Below are 18,189 nucleotides of genomic sequence, written 5' to 3' on the forward strand. Positions count from 1 at the left end.
CAACAGAGGATAAACCCACCGTACCACTTGGGCTATCCTATCGCCCTCTAAATATGTTTGATTTCGCTTAATGTGCTTCATATTATGCATGGCACTTTGAACATCTTTAATACTATCAAATTATAATCACAATTGAAGCTTTCGTATATTTTGAATAATAAAGAAACGATTGCTCAATGCTCATGTCTTTCTAAGTAAGTCAAATAAAGTCACAACTTTCCCCTCTTCATCATCTACATTGTCTTGTATCTCACTCTCATAGTTAAATCCATAAGATGCATAGTCCGACACTCGGAATGAGAGTTCGTGATTAGAACGATCCGAACTGCCAATAATTGTTGCATCCGGCAGTTCATTTGTCATTGAATCATCAACCAAATGATTCAATGAACCTGTAGAGGAACATGGAGATATAGTACGCGATGCCACAGTAATGATTTCATCGCCTTCATCTATTGTTGATCCAAGAGAACAAGTAGACCTCGTGGTAATCGAGTTTACTGCATTGTGCTTGGACCTCTCCTTCACTCTTTTGCACCAACTGTGTAGTGAGTCTCGGACATTCTCAGCAATCAATGATTTCTTCAAGCGAGAACCCATCTGGATTAGGATCGAGTAAATAGGATCAATGACATGACAGAAAATTTTAAGACTTGCTTATTATGAATTCAAACGGATCGACACAATGGTACCTGTGTGATTATAATGTTTAGAGGCACAGTGCTATAGCTACACCAGAACTGAACAATCACCCTGAAAAATATGGTTAAGATCTTTTGTAAAAATATGAAAGGAACTTAAAATTACGAAAGTAAAAGGATTGAGTCTGTGCGCGTGTTTACACAGATGAGAGAATTGAAAGAAGAACACGAACAAGGAACATACCCAGAGGTTAACCGTACAACAATCATTCCATGGTTCTTCATAAAACATGCTCGCTGTTCCATTCCCCACTGCACATAAAAAGGTAACAAGTTGAATAGTTGTTACAAAATAGCTAGAATATTTTTCTTCGTTTACTTCTTCTCTCACCAAAGACCAAATAAATGTTGCCATCTCAAAAGCATTCTGCAGAAAATCAAATATAACAATGATCAAATCATGTAACAAAAGACAAGTTAACAGGTCATAAAAAATGTAAGCTTAAGAAATGTTACCTGGAATGATATAAATTGTATCAAGCGTAGCAACACTTCTGGTTTCCCGAACCAGAAGAGCCCATCACGGGGCTTAATTTGATTTTCGCCAGGTCTCCCTCTCGGGTCAACAATTTCTAGTGCTAACAGGGAGACGACATGCTGGAGTTTTGTTCCCACCAACATAACAAGCTTTAACATGTAGAATAAGCATATATACGAAGAGAATTAAGACATATGAATCACTAGACGATGAGTTTATTCTTGTAGTAAGGAGGCAGCATTGAGTTGAAACACTTACAATGACAGGAATAAATGACAGCCAAAAGTAGATATTAAGACCTGTGTCACATGAACACTTGAGCTTAGCTGAAATCATATCGATTTTGAACTCATTTAAGAAATTTAGAAAAATTACCGTGGATATTTACAAAGATGCAAATTATGGCATAGCCCCAGAGCGGCCAGCTGCAAAGAGTTGAACGCGTAATTTAGTAGTGATCTACATATGATATATGAAATTGTGTTTTCCATATCCGATAGGAAATAGATGTCTGATATCATGCCTTCCTAATTCTACAATTTATATGAGTTCCTAGGTAAGATAAATTACTGCAGAAAAGAAAGTTGTAAATTGTAAATTCCTCATGATACTTCCAATATAACCAGCAGGCCTAGTTTTGTCAAACTGATTCAATTATTAAGACCCTCTAATGGTAATGGCTTCATTAATCCGGTCACATTTGTTTGCTTACCTGATCCCCACAATTCCATGAAATTCATCTTCCATGCTCCGGACGATATAATTATGGAAGTTGTAAGATAGTGGCAGCTTATGAGTCTGGAAATGAGCAAACAAACATAATGAAGGTGATTAAGAACATAACTATTGCAATATACTGCCAGATCTTTTAACCACATATTGAACTGAACATTTTAGTCACCAGATAAAAGAGGGATTACAAGATGCGACAAAGTATCCTAGAGGATCGATCATTTCCAAAACAAGCACCACTCATTTGTTGCACTAAAAAACAAAGAACAGAAGAAAATGAAATACCCACGGTGATGAAACCTGATCGCAGTGCAAAGTAATCCGACTTTCTCATTGAACTTTTGAACTGTTTGAAGAAGCAAAGCTGTAACCACAAACAAGTCATATTAGCCTTTTATGCGAGGCCATGGACAGACAAATCAGATATAAGAATATGTAACATCTGTCTACAAAATTTTTATACATAATTTAAGATGTGTACTACTGGTGTTGTGTACTATAGGTTCATGCAAACTGATCTATCAGAAGAGAAAACATAGGCATTCTGGAGAAAGAAATATCACCATCCAAATCAGAATTCGGCTTCTATTCCAAGGATGAGTTGCATGATGTAAGATAAAGGTCACCTGACGCCTCATCACCTTGCTTTTCTTTGCTTTAGAGATAAATAAATATGTGCCGAATTAGACTGAATAGAAGAAACTTATACAATGGAACAAAACATCTTCTACATATGTAATGTGAAGCATTAGCATTTAAACAATAAGACATCAAATTTATATGAAAATCTGTTGGAGAAGCAGAGCAACTCAAAACAGGCGATCTGATTCAAAGCATTAAGCAGTTATAATATTACCTTGCATACTGCTATCCGGAGATAGGCTTGCCAGGACCTCCCATTTCCTCCAGCTATAAATCTGCAAATACATAAATACCGTAGTAACCTGGAGTGATACTATTTTCCTTAAACTCTCACTTAGATCAATGTAGGTGCATTTGTTTATATACCTAATACTTAAAACATGTTTATCACTCTAATTTAGTAACAATTGAATTTAATGTAAAGCTGGAAATAGAGGCGGAATAGGTACCTTGGTCATAGCCAAACCAACTGCAATACAGCTATACAGAACATGAGTGATACCAAGAACAAACAAGAAACGGTGGAGCTGTTCAAGGCCTTCATGCGAGACAAAAGGTTCACGCCCCTGCAACACAATATCAAGAATTAATAAATTGATCCACTTACATATCACTAAACTAAAAGGCAAAAAGATGCATTTCTTTACCTCACCACAATGATGAGATGAATGATGATTAACTTCTTTTGAAGAAACAACAGTCTCATTCAAAGACAATGAATTTCTGAGCCTAATATGCTCTTTAATGCCAAAATCTTCTTCGGAACAAAGGAAGAATTTACTATTGAACAAAGAAGAGTCTACGCAAATCTGGGAAATTGCCCCTGCCCATTGCCCCAGCAACAGGGATATAAGTCCAAGCAGCATCATCTCTGATCACCATAGAACCATTTACTCAAATACCATGAAACAATAATATTATTTTCGAAATAGTTAGAACAAATTAACAGCAAATATCAGCTACAAACAATATTTTAGTGACTCTGAAGTACAGTAACATGAAAAACAACAATACCTTGACAAAATGTGATGTTTACTCAACTCAGTTAGAATATACATTCTTACAACATAAAAATCACTAACCTTCTTTAATTTTTTCCACAGAAGCAAATAAAGCCTTCCTCCTAGTCTTCTTTAACCACTGAAACAAAATTTTGAAAGAAAAAAACAAAATTAATATATAAATCTAAATAGAACCCGAGAAAAAGAAATGGAAATTACTGACCCTGCCAAATTTATAGAGTGATCTCTGGACCAAAAGGCACAGAAAAACCATGACAGTAGTGACAGTTGCAACTGACCATGTTGGTGTTTCTGCTAAAGACCTCCCTTCCCTTATCAGGCCCTCCATTTCTTTCTCCGAAAAACCGAAACCTTCCCTAAAAACAATGTTGACACACACAATGTAGAGAAAAATTCAAGGGTCTTGACATATATAGTATGTGCATGTGAAATGCAGATGTAAAATGTAACATGATGAAACCCAGGTCCGGATGCACTGGAGCTGCTTGGATCCATATTGTTGCACAAGTCTAAGCCTGCACATGAAGCAATCAAGTTGTTGATCTACTTGCATTTTTTAAGTGCTTCTGATGAATAGAAAAATACAACAATTTATGTACAATTGTGTACTTGTTCCCTGTGCTGGAGATTCTCATAATTTAAGTGCAAGTGTTTGTTATGTACACGATTGAATCAGTAGAACAGTGCACCAGAATATTCTGCCTCCTCACTTTTTACTGCTTTTTTAGTACGTGGCAAAAAATATTGTTTTTAAAATTTCGTTTTCTTAAATAAAAATATGTAATAAAAATTTTAATTCAGAAAAATCAACTAAAAATAATATTTTTTACTACAGAGTCAATCCAAAAATGTGTATCAAAAGACAAAGCATTACAAGGACATCGAGAAAAAAATTATAAATAATATTTACAATTGTGTCAAAGTGGTTGGAGGACTATAACTTTTGAAAAATATTTTTATTTTTTAGTAATTTAAGGAGAATATTTTTATTTTTTAGTAATTTTGAAAAAAGTATTAATGTATTTATTTGAAACATATCATTGGTATATTAATAAAAATTATATATAATTATATTATTTATTTAATATGTATGTTGCATGTGTTATTTTTAGAAATCAATTTTTTAGTCAGGAATATGAAATATAATGTGTTTTACTTGAAAAGGATAGTTGCTATGTTGTGCGATGTTATTATGTTATGCAATATTATTTTTAGAAAATCGAGGTTTTTTATTTAAAAAATATAAAATTGATAATAATTTTAGTTAAAAAGTATAATTGATTATACAAGTAGACCCATTATGTCTGGAGTAAACGTGATGACACCTCTACTAATACTTTTAGCTACATATGACCATAGCACCGTCTATTAAAATTATTTTACGGTATCATTTAATTTTTGATAATATCTTAATTTGTGTATCATTATTTGGAAATAATCTATATATACAGATGTCAGTATGACGGGTGAAAATCTATTGTCAATTTATAATGATAATAATGATGTATATATTCAATATTACTTACTTGTTAACCCAACCAATTTAATAGGATTTTATATACTCCTTTCGTCTTTCTCAATTATATACGCAGAGGCCTTACAAAAAAAAAATTATATACGCAGAGGAGTGGTACAGTTTCTCTAAAATATTGTCTTGTAACTTATTTTGTAAATTTTCTTTTTTTATTAAATTTTTATTTGAAAAAAAAATCGTAAAATTAAATTATAGTAATATTTTGATGCAGTTTAGTGCACTGTTACATAAATCGGGAATCGGACCTAATCGGTTGAGCTACCGATTCAAGGATTAATCAGAAATCGGGGATTAATCGAAAGGATTAATCAGAGTTAAAATCGGTTTTATTTTAATATTAAAATATTATTTAATATTTAGTTATTATTATATTATCTATTTAGTAACTAATAAATTTACTATATTCATAATCTCTATAATTATTCACATTTAAAGTAATATAGTATTTTAATTTTAATAATTTATCACATATATATCGATTAATAAATATATATATATATGAGGATTAATCGGATTTCAAAAATCGGATCGACAACTGACCTTGCCTGACCTTGCAGGAGATTAATCGGAAATTAATCGGTTAAATCGGGGATTTTTAGAACGGGAAATTTATAACACAAGTATTCAATTAGTTAGGACTTGTTTAGTATTAAATTGTACCCAAGACAAAAAAAGTTCTTATATCGAAGAGACCCGTACTTCCTTTGTTGAAATAGGGATAAATGGTTTGAGTCGAGATTTTATAAAAATAGACTTAGTGAAATCCCCTATTTCGTATACCGCAAAAAGGAATGATCCTTCGCGTTCAGGATTGATCTATGAGAATGGATCAGATTGCACCAATATCAATCCGTTTTCTTCCCGTTTTTTCTACTATTCCAACGCAAGGATTAAAGAATCCCTTAATCAAAACCAAGGCACTATTCATACATTGTTCAATAGAAATAAGGAATACCAATCTTTGATAATTTTGTCATCCTCTAATTGTTTTCGAATGGGCCCATTCAACAATGTAAAATATCACAATGTGATAAAAGAATCAATTAAAAAAGATCCCCCAATTCCAATTAGGAATTTGTTGGGCCCTTTAGGAACAGCCCTGATTTAGGGCGGTGGTAGGCGTTTTTAATCACCTCTCACCCTGCTTGTTTAGATGCAACACAGTTCTTTCATTTTCTTCACTCAAGAACCCTCTTAAACCCTAGCGCACTCTCTCCCACTCCCACAACACAGCAATGTCAAGCTCTCTCCTCCGTCTCCGCCGCGCCACCCTCTCTCTCTCCTCCGTCTTTCTCAACAAACCCATCTCGTCTCTCTCCTCAACTCTCCCTCTAACCCCTTCAAACCCCACCCCGACCATCCCAACTGTGGTGTCTCATTTCAGGGCTTTTCGAGCCTCCAACATTTATCTCGCGCGTCCCAGAAATGCGTTTCAAAATGATAATGACGATTTCAAGATTGGCCCTGATGATATCTTGTTTGAAGGGTGTGATTACAATCACTGGCTTATAACTATGGATTTTCCGAAAGATCCTAGGCCTTCTAGTGAGGAGATGGTTCAGACTTATGTTGAGACTGCTGCGAAAATTTTCGGAAGGTATGCTGATATTTTTGATTATTTTTTCGTCTGTTGTAAATTTTTTTAGAATTGGAATTTTTAATTATGTTTTTGAATGTTGAATTGTGGTTGTTTAGCATATCTTGGAGTTCGGGCTTATAGCTTATGTAATAATGTAATTAAAATGGGGGAATTGGTGAAATAGATTGGTTTCATTTCTATTATAAACTAAGAGGGATACTTGATTTTTGGAACCCTAGCATTGCCCGGGATCGAAAAATGTATTTTGGGATTCATAAAGGATAACTTTGTTAGTGATTATGATTTAAGTGTTTGGGATGCATTTTGTGAACTCTAGCACTTCCCGGGATTGAAAAATGTATTTTGCATTTTCTCTCCCTAGTGTTATGGATTCAACATGCTAATGACCAAGTAGTAATGAGATTAAAAATGTATAGTCCAGTGGATTCTGGAAAAGACCGGTGAAGCTTGACGTAGATAGGGATTTCATTGAATTTTTTCCTTTTGACATCTGGTATAGGGGTTGACGTAGATAGCAATGTCTAAACTATTTTATTATATAATATTAAGAAAAGGCGGACGTGATAATTATACACCGCAACTAGAATAATACAGTGCAGACTTTTGCTATGTACAGAATATTGACAAAACAAGAGTGTCTTGTTGTGTGTTGCAGTGTGTAATAATATTAGTGCTTTAGTGATGGAATAAGGTTTCTACTTTCAAGGTTTGATGAACCTAGTTTCTGAATTGTACTAGCACTTAGATTTGTGTATATATATCCAGCGATGTGTTGTTATAAACTTCTATAAGTTCTTGCTTATTTATGTCCTCTAAAATTAAGTACTATGAAACTATGTAGTTATGCTTTAAGTAAGTGCTTATTTATTATGCCTATTGATAATTGAAATTTTGAACTGCTTTTGTTATGGTCCTAGCGTTGAAGAGGCAAAGAAAAAAATTTATGCTTGTAGCACGACGACTTATCAGGGATTTCAGGTTGAGTGCTCAGAGGAAACTTCAAAAAAGTTTGAAGGTTAGTTTATGTGTTATAGATTGCTGTATAAAGGTTAATTTTAGTTACTGAAGTTTTATTTTTTTTAATAATCTTTCTGCAAACAGGTCTACCTGGTGTTGTATTTATCTTGCCTGATTCCTATATTGATCCAGTTAACAAACAATACGGAGGTATGTAATTCAGCATCATCTATTATACATTTGTGTCCTTATTTTTGTTTCTTTCTTAAACTTGAATATGACATATTTTTTCATGTATATTTAATGCATTTATACTTGCTTGAGTTTTGAAATGGCAGGAGATAAATACGATAATGGCTTTATAACACCTAGACCGCCTCCTACGCAATATGGAAGGACAGGAGGACGGTTTGGTGATCGAAATAGAGACTCCAACCGGCCAATGCGTCCACGAGGCGAATTCAACCAAGGAAATCCGGCATATGACAACCGAAGTAACACAGTAGGGAGTGCAGGGAACTTTGGGCCAACACAGCATCCTCCACCACAGCAGAATTATGGTCCTCCTGGAGTTGCCCCGATGAATAATTCTGCTGGAGGACAAGAAAATTATCAGGGATACAGGAGAGATCAAATGTCCCCTAATCAAGGAAATTACAATCAAGGTCAGAGAGGAAATTTATATCCTCAAGGACCAAGTGTGCCACCGGTAAACCTCAATAACAATGCACCCCCACCCCAACCCCCACAAAGTGGAAACTTTAGTCAAGGTGTTCCTGGTCAGCCACCAGTAAACTTTAATAACAATGCACCCCCACCCCAATCCCCACAAAGTGGAAACTTTGGTCGAGGGGCCCCTGGAAGTTACAATCAAGGGGCTCCTGGCAGTTACAATCAAGGAGCTCCTGGCAGTTATGGTCAAGGCGCTCCTGGCAGTTACGGTCAAGGCGCTCCTGGCAGTTACGGTCAAGGCGCTCCTGGCAGTTACGGTCAAGGCGCTCCTGGCAGTTACGGTCAAGGCTCTCCTGGCAGTTACGGTCAAGGCGCTCCTGGCAATTACAGTCAAGGCGCTCCTGGCAGTTACAGGCAGGTTGCTCCTAGCAGTTATGGGCAGGGCTCTCCAGGAAGTTACGTGCAGGGCGCTGCTGGAAGTTACACGCAGGGCGCTTCTGGCAATCATAGGCAAGGCGCGAGTGGCTATGAGCAAGATGCAGGAAATTATGGGCAAGGTGGAGGTGGCTATTTTGGGCAAGCAGCTGCTGGTAGCCTTGGGCACGGTGGTGGTGGCCAGGAAAAGTTCCCTAACTTTGGGCGCCCTGATTCAGTACACGAAGAAAATCAAAGGTTCTCACAAGGAGAGCAGATGGATGGCATGAGGCAGGTGCCGAAATAGGTACTTGGGAAGTGGAATCAGGTACTGGACATGAAATTAGTAGCCTTTCATTTCTAATAACTCTATGGTCCTCGTATGAGCTGATGTTAGCATATTATCAATGTCATCAGGCCAAAACCCTTGGCAGCTTATATCTAATAGCTATCAGGTTTACACCCGCAGTCTGCACATTACATTTCTGATACATGATCAGTCAAAAACCCTGAAAAACTTATTTCAGTGCTCTTCTGTTAGCTCTTAAACATATTAACTTGTACAGAGATGTTTTGCTATTACTTTCCATCTTAAAGAAGATCTGATGATGTCGCAAAGGCCAAAGTTTAAACATATGGTCAATGGTCAATCTAATCTGGTAACGAGATCATTAATAAGATCTGTGGTGATTATTGCATAACTCCATTGCAGTTAGTACGTGGAAGAATGTTATACTGGTCTGTGATAGTCTACTGGGGTCCATATAAGTGAGTTTCCGTAATTGTATTATATTGCTCGATCCAAAGCTCATGAGTCTGCCATTACTAGGTTAATTTCTACTGGTTGGTTTTTTTTGTGGTTGGAACATACTATTGTTGAACTCAGGAGATCAGTTGGGCAGATCTGTAGTTTCTTTCCCGAGTCAATTATTCATCTAGGCCTATTATAAAAGATAAATTTTGAGAAAGTTCAATGTCTAGTTAGTTACCTGAAGTTAAGTAGATTGCTGAAGTATAAAAGTGACTTGGTGGACTATATACTGCCGTGGTTAAAATTGGTATTTGTCCAGTATTATTAGTGCTTCAACCAAGATGGCTGTAGTTAACTTCTAAATTATTATTTTTCCCATTTTGCTATTTGACCTTGGGGAGTTATACGTTATCATGTTATTATTTGAGGATTTATAAGTCCACTCTCCACTCTCCACTCTCCAGTGTCCAGTCACTTCATTAGTTCTTTACTGCTGTTAAAATAGGGTGTATTGATGGGTTTTTTATGCAAAATCCTGCAGGGAAGGTGTTATGAAAGATAGAAGTGGAATTACGGCCAGTAGAAGCAGTCAAATATGTGAAGAAGATAGACATGACTGCAGAATTATCACTTAGATTAAAAAACAGTTGGTTCGGACTTACTTCGTGTATAAATGTCCTGCTGCTCTTTCGGTTTTTGTATTACGGAAGTTATGTTCCAAAAACATAAGCGTCTCCTAGATTATGTTGCGAACTGGTGAAACTCTTATTGACAAATAAATTTATAACATTGTGTTCTTTCTTGGTGGCGCTCACAACTGTAATTTGCAAGGCACTAGTGCGCCAATATTTTTTTGTTTTTCGAATTCAATATCCATAGTGACCATATGATAGGTCAAGAAAACTGTGATGATCATCACCTACTCTATTATCGATTCCATCATTTGTATTTTTTCCATCACCTACTCTGTTCTCATCATCTTCTTGCGGATATATTTCTTCTATTTTTATCGTGAGCAAACTTATGAACCACATATATTATATAACATTTCATATCATGTAATAATGTACTCATTTTTTTTGAAAAGTAAAGGATTTCATTAACTGGGAAAATCTTCATGTAACATCTCCAACAACATAACTGGAGGAGATAAAAAGAGATTGCTGCTATTTAGCATACAAGGAACTCTTGCCATCACATGTGCAGATTTATTCGCCTGTCTCCTAACATGGGATATGGATAGATCAGCTCGGCCTCTTAGATTCTCTTTGCACTCGTCGATTATATACCCTACCTCCATCTGATAACCCTCCTCAGAGTGAAGCGCTCGAACCACCTGCTGCGAGTCAGTCTCAATGACCACCCGTCCTAACCCAGAGCTCTTAATCAGTTTAATCGCTTCAAGGACTCCTGTTGCCTCAGCTTCCATCACTGAAACCTCACCTGCAATCTTTAAGTTCTTGCCCATTATAAAGCGTCCTCCTTCATCTCGCACTACCAGTCCCAGGTTAAACATGCACTCACCTCTACGAAGAGAAGCATCCACATTTATCTTATACATTCCTATATCAGGAGGCTGCCACTTTACCTCCGTGTCTGATAGCCCTGAATGCTCCTGAGGAACGTGACCCTTAAGTTTATTAGCCTCCTGCCAGTCTCTCACCATCTTTGAACTTAACTCCATGCTGACTGTGGGGTTAATATCCTTGCCCTCCCAGACTTTTTTGTTTCGAGCAAACCATATACCTGATAGCACAGTAGCCACCATTTGAGATGTTTCTGTGTTGTCCTTACTGAGCGTTTCCAGAAGCCACTCCGAAGCCGATTCTATATTCTGCAAGTTAATATTCATGCCTGCTTTATTCCAGCATTCAACCGCAAACGGGCACTCACAGAACAGATGTCGTAAATGTTCTACGTCTACTAGGCACATAGGACACCCGATCGTAACCATCACCCCTTTACTCCTCAGCAGTTTCCTAACTGGAATAATGTTCCTGCAAAATCTCCAGAGAAACACTCTAGTTTTGTGAGGAACTGGCAGATTCCACAGTTTGTTCCACCCTGACGAGTCAATCACATCTTCGCTTCCTTCGTTGTTTCTTTCCCAGAATCTATATCCTGATTTAACAGTGTAAATTCCTCGATGAGAACCTGTCCAAGCTAGTCTGTCCTTAACATCAATCTGCGGGATCCTCGTTTGGAGAATCAACTTGCTGTCTTCATCATGAAAATCATGTTCGACCTTATGCACATCCCAGACTTTGCTATCAGGATGGAAGTACGAACAAACTTTTTCATTCCTAAGAAAATTCTGATGATTGTCCTCCACTCGGAAATCCACTTTACCTTGTAACCAAGGATCCTTGAAAATGCTGATCTCCTTACCATCTCCTAGAACCCATCTATACCCCTGTTTCATCTGTTCTTTGGCCTCCCAAATACCCGTCCAGATGAAGCTTGGATCCACCCCTCTACTGGCTTGAAGAATATGTTTATCCCGGAAGTATCGTTCTTTAAAGATGCGAGCTACAAGAGTATCTGGTCTGCGACTAAAGTTCCAGATATGTTTCCCGAGTAGAGCCAGATTAAACCCATGAAGATCCCGTACACCAAGCCCTCCTTTACTCTTTGAGATAGCCAATCTGTTCCAGGCCATCCAACGTAAGCCTCTGTTGTTCTCTCCTTTCGATCCCCACCAGTAACCATTAATCAACTTCTCAATCTCAGAGCATAGGGACTTTGGGAGTAAAAAACAAGACATGCTATAAGAAGGAATGGATTGAGCCACATTTTTAATCATGATCATTTTACCAGCTTTCGACAACGTTTGATTACTCCAGTCTTGAACTTTCCTCCAAACTCTCTCTTTAACAAACCCAAACACTGATTTCTTTGATCTCCCAATTAGTGAAGGTAGCCCCAGATACTTGCTGTCCCCAAGATCGTTCTGAACTTCCATAATGTTTCTGATCTCCTGCTGCTTGTCTCTCCGAACATTAGCACTAAAGAAAATACCAGATTTTTGATAATTCACTACCTGACCCGACTCACAACCATACGCATTCAGAATTTTTTTCACCTCCCTCGCTTCCTCTCCATTTGCTTTGAAAAATAAGAAACTATCATCTGCAAATAGTAGATGTGTAACCTGGGGAGCTTCTGGACATATCCTACAACCACTTATGAGGCCATCAGTAGCAGCCTTGGTAAGCTTGGAAGACAGATCATCTACACAGAAAAGAAATAGGTAGGGAGATAACGGGTCTCCTTGCCTTAGCCCTCTCCTCGGTTTTATTGGCCCAACCATACTCCCATTGAAAGCTACAGAATAGTTTACTGTCGTGACGCAAAGCATTATCCACTTAATCCAGGTGTCATTAAACCCCATAGTTCTCATTCTTTTCTTCAAAAAGAATATCATTAATGATTTTTTTTGACAATGCAGGCTTATATGCCTTACAACTTAACATCTGTTCTAATAATTCTCGGGGTGAGCCAAAGTCAAACCCGGGTGTTCCGGGTCAACAGAGGATAAACCCACCACTAGGCTATCCAATCGTGCTCTACTCATTAATGATTTAATCTAATGCAAGTGCATTTTATCTCAAAGAAAACAAACTAAAAACATATTCTTGAACTGAATATCAATATATTTATATAAAGGAGAAGAGAGGGATGTTTGATTCATCACACATCCAGGCTCGAGAAGAAGACTTCCGTGCCTTACTTTCGATTTTTAATTTGTGTTCTCTAGCCTCTAGCGGCTAGCCATCTTCCGCTTGTACAAGTATCAAAACGCTACATGATGTAGCGTTTACCTCTACTTTTTCTGTAATAGTATATAGCTTGCTCCTACTAGGTTATACACACAACTCATTTTCACAGCTTGGGGATATAATCTGCACTTGTTAACATTGACTACAGACAAGTGACTTGTAATGAGAGTTTGAAGTGAAGGTTACAAAAATGTAGTCAGCCACAAGAACTCATGAACCCTTGGAAATATTGTCACCTTATCATGAAATGCAATTGTTTTAAACAATTTCATCCTCTACAAGTTGTGAGCCAAACGAACTCGTAAATGACAATTATTTCCAGAACTCGAGAATTGTATAGTCCACAAATTTGTGAAAAACCATAACAAGAGATAAGTCCATATCATTTCTAGAGAGCTGATATTTAGCAGTACAAATATCCAGAGAACTGGTACTGCACAAAACCTGCATTCGGAACTACATATAAAACATTGAATAGGATGGAGATGTACTCGATCTGGCCATGTGTTTCTTAAGACTAAAACCTACTATCTCATTATAAATCATCTCCAGATAATAAAATGTGCATATAGGAAGAGATATGACTTAACTTCATCAACTTGAAGTGATGAATAACAGAACTGTTGATGTTGCAGTTCAGGCTCTTGCTTGACCCAAGCATAAACTACTAAACTAGTTTATGTGGAAGGTTACTTGCTCCTTAACTACCAGAATTTCAATGCATTACTATATTGGCAATCGATAGAAATAAATCAAGCCAAGATCTTATTGCTCTATGTCCTGAAATACAGTTTCCTCTTTCTAATTCTTTTACCATAATATATAGATTGATAATAAAAACACAATAAATACACTCCAAGAACAAACAAGACAAATTAGAGAAAGTTTGTCCACCACAACAAAATGTTAATTAAACATATCCAAGGGTTTTTAACAAAAGGTGATCAACTTTTACGCTAATTAGAAGAACTGATACATGAAAACCTCCATGCTAAGTCATTATAAAAAGGGTAATAACTATTTCATACATATGACATTTCTTAAATCCTTGATTTTGTCATCTATGTAAACTGGCAGAAGAAGGATATGCAAAGTCCAAGTCCCTAGAACATATTACTACTGAATCATCTTAAACTTGAAAGGACAATGTTGTGTGTGTCCACATGTACGCATTTGAGTAAAACCTTCGACTCAGCAATGATGATTTCCAACACGGGCAACACCTAGTCCATCTTTTCACAGCTTTTGCTGAATTACTTGTATTTCAGCGATCATTGAAGCCTCTACTTGGTTTATACTTTCTAGCTTACTATGTTTTATCTTTTAAAATATCAGTAGTCTTAACCAAAAATACAAAGATGGCCAGATACACAAGGTCCAGCTAATACACATCCAAGAGACATGTATATGCTATTCTAGTAGTAGCACTTAACAGAGTAAAAAATGCTGGAAAATTCCACCAAACAAATCTTCTCTTTAAAAAAAATTAATAGTAGTTGCATATTACCAACATCAAAAAAGAAAATAAACATAACAATTTTAAAAGGACAACTCTTGGCTTTTCAAATGACTAATCCAGACATCATCTGCACTCAGATGCCAACTTCAGCAGCCCTATGTGGTTTATTCTTCCTCCTGCTCCCATTATGCCTGAATCCAACCGGCTTCACAGAATCATTAGTTTTATTTTTAAGATCAGCACCACTTTCTTTAACCTATACATGATTTTCATTAATGTCTGAAGTCCTTCTTCTCTTTCTACCACTCTCAATTACAGACGATGCATTGATAAGTTCGTCCGACAAGATAATATCAGTATTCTCCACTTCATCAAAGTCCTCAGCTTCTTTTTGTAGAATGTCATTCTTCACCATCTTTAGTGGCCTTCCTCTTTTCTCAACTGATTACTTTTCTTCCTCACCGCTACCTTGATCTTCACGAGCTGCTATCAAAGTCTGTTTCCTCCCCTTCACTCTGCTTTTGCCTACTGTAGAACCACCCAAAAGAAAAAACAACAAAAACACCTAGAAAAGGGGATCTGCAACAGGTAACATACATAAACCTAAAGACCTTAGCTAATACCAGAGCATTCATTTTTATAAATATGACGAAAAATACCAAGAAATGAAGCAAAAGAAATACCATACAATAGATTAACCACACTCATCAACATCGTAAACACACAAGGATAGAAGCAGAAAATATGAAACAGTAAAACTGCATTACCAAACATCGTGGAAAGTTTGAGTAATGACTAGTGACAAGTATGACCATAATTAAGATAAGAAATCTACTCACATTAATGTTATATAAGAATGAAGACGAGATCGAGAAGCTAACAAATTAGTGTATTAAGGTATACAAATTGCCACCAGGAAAATGACATCATTATACAGCCAAAATTAAAAACTTTATGTAACTAATCTGATTCAGACTCATAAAACACTGAGACAATTGACATAGCAAACTAAAACTAAAGGGAAAATGATAAAATGAGATTTATTCAATCAAATCTACAGGATCAAGAAGATCAGTGTCAAAAATCAAATCAAGTAGTATCAAATAGTTGAAATTTAGAATGGAAAAGAAACATAAACTTGAAAGAGTTGTTTAGACAAATTGGATAAAGAAACCAAGTAACAAGCAAACAATATAACAGTAAGAAGAAGGGAGGGGGTCTAACAAGACATTTATTTATAAACAAAAGGTCAAGATCCAACACGCAACAACATATTCCATTTCACATGAACAGCCAAATCCTTGATTCCATAGTATCTTCTGATTTATTTATACCAGTAAAATCAGAAAATTTAACATTTCATAGGTGTAAAATGTCAAAGTCTATACACAAGTCCAGTGAGGAAACAAGAACTAGAAATACGCGTCATGACAAAATGAAAACTAAGATTCATTACAGGGGGAAGTTACCTGTAATCACTCGTGCTTCTGAACTCAACTCTATAGTTGTAGTCGGGAAGAGGGTAGGCATGCATATTTTTGTCTCGAAGGTTTCAACACTTTTCCTATCAGTCTCAGCAAGCAGGGAAGCTTCAAAAGTGATAAGGTAACTTGGAACACTGGAATCAAGTTTTACTAGCTGGAGAACTTTGAGCGACTCAATGTCGTGCTTTGCAACACGAAATTGTTTCAACTGTATTTGTAATTTCAAAAAGATTCTTCAGATAATAACAATTAATGGGATTTTTTAATAAAAAAACAAAAAGATTTACTTATGTGTAGTAGAGAATGAAAGACGGACCACGAAGACGTCATGGCTAACAAGAGCAAACTGGGAGAGATAAAGGGCTAAATTATATTGAGAATCCAATCCCGAGTCCTGCAGTGATCAGACATTCAAATATATGAATAGTATATATACGTGCAAATAAAAAGGAAAGTAAATCCAAGGGTAAAACTTTAAAGGAGCACGTAAACATACGGTGGTATATGTACTGATGACTCGAGAGAGGAGGGCGCCTTCTTCAACGACAGCAATGTGATCCAAATCAGAAGGCTGGGAGTTGTTGTAATCTGGTTTGATCCTAACAAACAAAATCTGAATCTGGTGACACGGGTGGTAAAAAACAATTATTTTAGTTTGGAAGGTAACGGAACCCCCCGAATTCGTTTCAGCTTCAAAAGTAACATATTTAGTGTAAACCGGTGTGTTTTGTGCTGTTGCCATGAGGACTTTGACAACAGAAAAGTTTGTACCCTGTAGGTATGCATAATAACAAAATGAGTTACAAGTATAATAAAATTTAATACCGAATAATATACATTCTTGATCCCAACAGGTCAGGTATATATTATCGGTTTTCATAGTATGTGCTGCTAGAATTTTATAAGTTTGACTATTTTCATTGGCTCTCATATCTTAATAATGATGGACGCACCACACCAATCAAAATCTCTTAAACATATAAAATTTCACGCTTAGCATGGCCCATGGGCACACACCAGACAAAGCCATGTATTATAGACCAAAGCGACCAATGGCAATCTAACAGGATATCGAAAAAAACGCCGAAAACATGAACATACTAACCATCCTTATGTTGTAAAGGGCCATAGCCAACCTAGAGTAACAGAGTAGTTGCACAAGTTCAACGGGTCTACAATTCTTAGAGGACCGTGAGATATCATAAACTTTAGCGACAAATGAACCACCAGTACAAAATTGTAAGCGATCACCAGGATATTGCGGATAGTGTATCCAAGGTTCAGGATAGTCTCCGAGCTCAAAATTCTACACAACATACGCATATAAACACAAAATTAAACAACACGAAATTGAAATCATAGAGAATGAGCCCGCAAGGGTTGGTTCAGCTGGTTAAAGAGGGGATTTGTATCCTCTTGATCACAGGTTCGATTTAGCTCGGTTCACGTGGTTTGCAGGCTATTACGTGAGCTCGTGGTTTACCCAGTGCACACCTAAACCAGTGCGCACCCAAAGGGTAGCGGCTGCGGGTTCCTACGTTAAAAAAAAAAAATCATAGAGAATGATTATAATAAATTCACATACTTGGCTCCTCTTCAGGTCTTTGGAGTAACTGCCGCTATTATCCTCATCCTCTAATCTACGCTTCCCTTTATCGGAAGAAGATTCTGATTTGGTTTTCATCCTCGAACCCTGATTATCTTCTGCCATTCTAGTTTTCTTTGGGTTGGGGGAGTTTCCGCTACCGCGGGCTTCTGTTTTGTTACTGTCTTTTTGGATTTTAATGGATTTTTTTTATCAATGAATTTTAGCGAATTATACGTGATTTTGTGCTCATTGTTATAAAATGTCGAGGTAATTGCATGTCGTACCTTCTAAGTATCATTCAAAAATGATATGGTATATATATTTTGAGAAACTCAACTCGCGCCCCTTATCTTTATAGTTTAAATCCGAGATGCAT

The 18,189-nt window shown here is 36.7% G+C and overlaps 3 protein-coding genes across 6 annotated transcripts; 1 reads left to right on the forward strand and 2 right to left on the reverse strand.

The window, feature by feature from the left end:
- Positions 1-105: 105 nt before the first annotated feature.
- Positions 106-4,132, reverse strand: LOC108200780 (MLO-like protein 4). The gene is made up of 15 exons (XM_017369030.2): positions 3,778-4,132; positions 3,636-3,693; positions 3,201-3,424; positions 3,003-3,119; positions 2,768-2,828; positions 2,475-2,566; positions 2,201-2,275; positions 1,892-1,977; positions 1,555-1,604; positions 1,438-1,478; positions 1,158-1,328; positions 1,033-1,068; positions 886-953; positions 693-753; positions 106-600 (listed from the first exon to the last, which is right to left on the reverse strand). Exons 1-15 carry the CDS (start codon positions 3,901-3,903, stop codon positions 181-183), a joined length of 1,686 nt encoding a protein of 561 aa, XP_017224519.1. The 5' UTR covers positions 3,904-4,132; the 3' UTR covers positions 106-180.
- Positions 4,133-6,168: 2,036 nt separating this feature from the next.
- Positions 6,169-10,304, forward strand: LOC108202941 (multiple organellar RNA editing factor 1, mitochondrial). The gene is made up of 5 exons (XM_017371581.2): positions 6,169-6,706; positions 7,627-7,724; positions 7,811-7,876; positions 8,005-9,080; positions 10,045-10,304. The coding sequence occupies exons 1-4, from the start codon at positions 6,345-6,347 to the stop codon at positions 9,057-9,059; spliced, it is 1,581 nt and encodes a 526-aa protein (XP_017227070.2). The 5' UTR covers positions 6,169-6,344; the 3' UTR covers positions 9,060-9,080; positions 10,045-10,304.
- A 4,432-nt stretch (positions 10,305-14,736) lies between these two features.
- LOC135149158 (uncharacterized) lies at positions 14,737-18,004 on the reverse strand. Of its 4 annotated transcripts, none has more exons than XM_064084120.1 (6): positions 17,811-18,004; positions 17,331-17,531; positions 16,722-16,997; positions 16,542-16,619; positions 16,211-16,433; positions 14,737-15,266 (listed from the first exon to the last, which is right to left on the reverse strand). In XM_064084120.1, the coding sequence occupies exons 1-6, from the start codon at positions 17,934-17,936 to the stop codon at positions 15,187-15,189; spliced, it is 984 nt and encodes a 327-aa protein (XP_063940190.1). In that variant the 5' UTR covers positions 17,937-18,004; the 3' UTR covers positions 14,737-15,186. The 4 variants fall into 4 exon arrangements, with proteins under 4 accessions (XP_063940190.1, XP_063940189.1, XP_063940191.1 ...); XM_064084119.1 differs by having other exon boundaries at positions 14,737-15,269; XM_064084121.1 differs by having other exon boundaries at positions 14,737-15,320.
- Between the last annotated feature and the right edge of the window lie 185 nt (positions 18,005-18,189).

The sequence above is a fragment of the Daucus carota genome, chromosome 9 (genome assembly GCF_001625215.2).
Source record: "Daucus carota subsp. sativus chromosome 9, DH1 v3.0, whole genome shotgun sequence".
Lineage (NCBI taxonomy): Eukaryota > Viridiplantae > Streptophyta > Magnoliopsida > Apiales > Apiaceae > Daucus > Daucus carota.

Bases quoted from the DNA above. Each gene is read 5' to 3' on its own strand.
- LOC108202941 (XM_017371581.2), top strand. From the start codon at position 6,345: ATGTCAAGCTCTCTCCTCCGTCTCCGCCGCGCCACCCTCTCTCTCTCC. The intron at 6,707-7,626 runs GTATGCTGATAT...TTATGGTCCTAG, and splicing joins GCTGCGAAAATTTTCGGAAG to CGTTGAAGAGGCAAAGAAAA. The intron at 7,725-7,810 runs GTTAGTTTATGT...TTCTGCAAACAG, and splicing joins AACTTCAAAAAAGTTTGAAG to GTCTACCTGGTGTTGTATTT.
- LOC135149158 (XM_064084119.1), bottom strand. From the start codon at position 17,936: ATGGCAGAAGATAATCAGGGTTCGAGGATGAAAACCAAATCAGAATCT. The intron at 17,532-17,810 runs GTATGTGAATTT...TATGTTGTGTAG, and splicing joins AAGACCTGAAGAGGAGCCAA to AATTTTGAGCTCGGAGACTA. The intron at 15,270-16,210 runs GTAACTTCCCCC...GTGGTTCTACAG, and splicing joins AGAAGCACGAGTGATTACAG to TAGGCAAAAGCAGAGTGAAG.
- LOC108200780 (XM_017369030.2), bottom strand. From the start codon at position 3,903: ATGGAGGGCCTGATAAGGGAAGGGAGGTCTTTAGCAGAAACACCAACA. The intron at 3,694-3,777 runs GTCAGTAATTTC...ATTTTGTTTCAG, and splicing joins CACTCTATAAATTTGGCAGG to TGGTTAAAGAAGACTAGGAG. The intron at 2,567-2,767 runs GTAATATTATAA...TTATCTCTAAAG, and splicing joins TCCGGATAGCAGTATGCAAG to CAAAGAAAAGCAAGGTGATG.